General features: G+C 48.4%; 1 protein-coding gene across 1 annotated transcript; it reads left to right on the forward strand.

The window, feature by feature from the left end:
- Window positions 1-575: 575 nt before the first annotated feature.
- Window positions 576-4202, forward strand: LOC115268935 (uncharacterized protein K02A2.6-like; the record flags this gene model as incomplete). Its single annotated transcript, XM_062843985.1, has 2 exons — window positions 576-3465; window positions 3823-4202. Coding segments are annotated over exons 1-2 (3270 nt in total), but the record flags the coding sequence as incomplete, so codon positions are not given.
- Window positions 4203-4217: the final 15 nt, after the last annotated feature.

The following is a 4217-nucleotide window of genomic DNA, read 5'->3' on the forward strand; positions in this document are numbered from 1 at the left end:
GTTTTCTATGTTTGGCTTTGGTCTCAGCATGCAAACGGTCCAACCATATTAAATGTGCACTCGTTCACACCGCTCGCTGATTCTCCGATCGTCCATCGAAGAATCCGAAAAAAATACATAAGCGAGAATACCCGACGCACTGAAAAACAATCTCTTGGATACTAGCATTTCCGAACTCGGAATAACGACGAACACGAGCACCACGATGCGGGCAATGTGGTCTCTTGCCACCGAGCCATCGTCGATCGTTTACACAAAGTGTTAAAACCATGCAGTCGATCCGGCAGCACTGGACGCTGCCAACCGCAACGAGAGAAAACGAGCTACTTCCGTCGACGCTACGACTGCTCGGCGAACACGTCAGAACAAAAGAGCAACCACGAGAGCAACATCGTTTCAATTAGCTCTCTGTAAAAGTTAAAGTAAAATAAATAGTTTTATCATTCAAACTCGTAAAACGACTTTCGATTGTTTGTCCGTATTCGCGATCCGGATTACTGCGCGGTTGTAATATTTTGGCGACGAGAAGGAGGTAAAAAACATTTTCGGCGTGCAAGTGATTTCGATTTGCCAAGATGGCCTCTCCCGATGCTGCTGCTGCCACCGCCGCTGCTGGTGCCGCTGGTCACGCGATGCCGGCGTCGTTCAATTTCGAGCCCTTCAACGCGGCTACCGCCAAGTTTGACCGCTGGTTGGAGCGCTTGGAAATTTCGTTCCGGATCTACAAGGTTGCTCCGGCGGACAAGCGAGACTACCTGTTGCACTATATGGGTAGTTCTACGTACGATGTTTTGTGCAACAAATTGCAGAACCAGTCGCCTGGAACCCAAACGTATGCTGACATCGTGGCCCTGCTGAGGTCGCATTACAGCCCGGCTCCACTGGAAATTTTGGAGAATTACAAATTCATCTGTCGGAAGCAGCTGGACCACGAAGCGTTGTGCGACTATATTACGGACCTGGAGAAGCTGGCACAAACCTGCAATTTTGGTGCGCACCTGGATACTGCCATCCGGAATCAATTTGTCTTTGGTTTGCGGAACCGTACCATCCAATCCCGCCTGCTGGAGGTACGCAATTTGACACTAGCCAAGGCAAAGGAGATTGCTTTTAGTATGGAGATGTCGCACAGAGGAACGGATGAAATTCACGGTTCGACGTCGAAAACGGAGATCCAGTACCTGGAGCACGGGAAGCAGAAAAAGAAGAAACCAATAACGAAGCCGATGACACCGACGACGAAGCCCAAGCCGACGACGCCGACCCAGGGGAAAGCTTGCTACCGGTGCGGCGATCCAGACCATTTTGCCAACAAGTGTCGTCATCAATCAACAATCTGCAATTTCTGCAAACGGAAGGGGCACCTGGAGAAAGTTTGCCAAACCAAACTGCGTGGCAACCCCAAGAAGGCACCGGAGAAGGCTGTTACACACCACATCGAAGACTCGCCGGTGATCAAGGACGTTTTCCACCTGCGGAGCACTCCGGGGTTTGCTGACAAATTCATGCTGGATCTCAAGGTCGATGGGAGGACGCTGACCTTCGAGGTGGATACCGGTTCACCAGTTTCCCTCATCAGTTCCCACGACCAACGACGGTACTTCAAAGACTTCCCAATACATCCGACTGCGACAAAACTGGTGAGTTACTGCGACACCGATATTAACGTTCCCGGTAAGATTTTTGTAAAAGTAATGTCGAATGGTGATGAGCTCACATTGCCCTTACATGTGGCGGAGTCCAACAGACATCCAATAATGGGTCGTGACTGGTTGCTTCGATTAAATATCGATTTCAATAGCGTTTTCAAACCCGGTATGAATTCCATTTCACATTCTGATTCTTCTGGCGAATCGACTCCCAATGCGTTGAATAATCTGTTGACCAAATACTCTCGTGTGTTTGATGGAAATGTTGGTAAGATTACCGGTGTTCAGGCCTCTCTTAACTTGCGTGCTGATGCACAACCGGTGTACATCAAGCATAGGCCGGTCGCTTTTTCTGTGCGTGACGCGGTCGAAAAAGAAATCGATAAATTCGTTAAGGATGGTGTTTGGGAGAAAGTCGATCATTCTGACTGGGCTACTCCTGTTGTCCCAGTGCGGAAGGCAGGCGGTAAGGTTAGGTTGTGTGGGGATTATAAGGTCACTGTCAATCCTCACTTGCTCGTTGATGACCACCCACTACCGACGGTCGAAGAGTTGTTCGCCACTGTCGCTGGGGGAGAAAAGTTTTCGAAAATTGACTTATCGCAGGCTTATTTGCAGCTTGAAGTCCGAGAGGAGGACAGGGGTCTGCTGACTCTCAGTACTCACAAGGGGCTTTATCGTCCAACCAGATTAATGTACGGTGTGGCTTCCGCACCTGCCGTGTTCCAAAGATTGATGGAGCAGATCCTGCAGGGTATTCCTGGGGTCACGGTTTTCATAGACGACATTCGTGTCACAGGACCGGATGATGAGTCTCATTTGCGTAGGTTGGAGGAAGTGCTGAAACGATTGGAGGCACATGGAATGCGTGCTAATCGTGATAAATGTGAGTTCTTTTCGAGTCAAATCGACTACTGCGGATATTCGGTGGACAAATTTGGTATCCATAAGCTGCAAACGAAGGTCCATGCTATTCAAAGCATGCCTGTTCCGTCCGATAAAGAGCAAGTACGTTCGTTTGTCGGACTCGTGAGTTACTATGGCCGATTCTTCCCTAATCTAAGTACAATTCTGTATCCACTGAATAATTTACTCAAAGACGATGTTCCGTTTTTGTGGTCCAAGGAGTGCGATAAGTCATTCAATCTCGTGAAAAGAGAAATGCAGTCCGGTAGGTTTTTGGTTCATTTTGATACGACACTGCCTTTGGTACTTGCTACCGACGCTTCCCCTTACGGCGTCGGTGCCGTTCTGAGTCACCGGTTCCCGGATGGAACCGAGCGACCGTTGCAGTACGCTTCTCAAACGTTGACTCGCACTCAGCAGAAATACTCACAGATTGATAAAGAGGCATACGCCATTGTATTTGGCATTCGCAAATTTTATCAATATCTGTTCGGCCGTAAGTTCACACTGGTGACTGACAACAAGCCGGTCAGCCAGATATTTTCCGAAAGCAAAGGTCTTCCTACGATGACGGCAATGCGTATGCAGCACTACGCTGCTTTTCTTCAAAACTTCGATTACAGGATTCGATACCGCCGTTCATCTGATCATTGCAATGCTGATGCAATGTCGCGTCTACCAGTCGCTACAACTGATCCCGAAAACGAAATTGAGGAGCCTGATGCTATTGAGATCAACTCTATCCAAACGTTGCCGCTAACTGTTGACGAGTTGGGAACTGCTACTCTTGCTGATAGTAGCGTACGAGAGTTGCTTCGGGGCTTGAGATCCGGTAGAACGGTCGATGCAAAGTTTCGTTTCGGTGTTAGCCAGGAAGAGTTCAGCCTGCAAAAAGACTGCATTATGAGAGGTATTCGAGTATACGTTCCCCCTTCTCTACGACAAAGAGTTCTAAACGAGTTGCATTCGACACACTTCGGCGTTTCAAGGATTAAGTCTCTCGCGCGTAGTTATTGCTGGTGGGAAGGTATTGACAGGGATGTGGAGAACCTTGTCAAAAATTGCTCTGCGTGTCAGGCTACTAGATCAAACCCTCCGAAAGTTTCGTACCACTGCTGGGAGACTCCGTCTGAACCATTTCAACGGATTCACGTTGATTATGCGGGTCCTTTCATGGGGTTCTACTACTTGATACTCATTGACGCATACTCTAAGTGGCCTGATGTCCACATTGTCAAGAATATGACAACGGACACTACGATTCAAGCCTGTAGACAGTTCTTCAGCACATACGGTATTCCTTCGGTACTCGTTAGTGATAACGGTCCGCAATTCACATCCGGTGAATTCGCGAAGTTTTTGGACCTGAACGGAGTCGTTCATAAGTTCAGTGCACCCTATCATCCGGCCACCAATGGCCAGGCCGAAAGATTCATTCAAACGATGAAGCTTAAGCTGAAGGCCATTGATTGCAATCGTTCCCAAATTCATGGCGAATTGTGTTCAATTCTCATGTCGTACAGGAAAATGATTCATCCTACTACGGGACTATCTCCTTCAATGATGGTCTACGGTCGCCAAATTCGCTCTCGCTTAGATCTGATGGTTCCATCCGGTAACTCTAATGATCGCGAGGCTGCAGGGAAGGTTCGTGAGCTTGAG

Source organism: Aedes albopictus, unplaced genomic scaffold, assembly GCF_035046485.1.
Source record: "Aedes albopictus strain Foshan unplaced genomic scaffold, AalbF5 HiC_scaffold_693, whole genome shotgun sequence".
NCBI classification, from domain to species: Eukaryota; Metazoa; Arthropoda; class Insecta; order Diptera; family Culicidae; genus Aedes; species Aedes albopictus.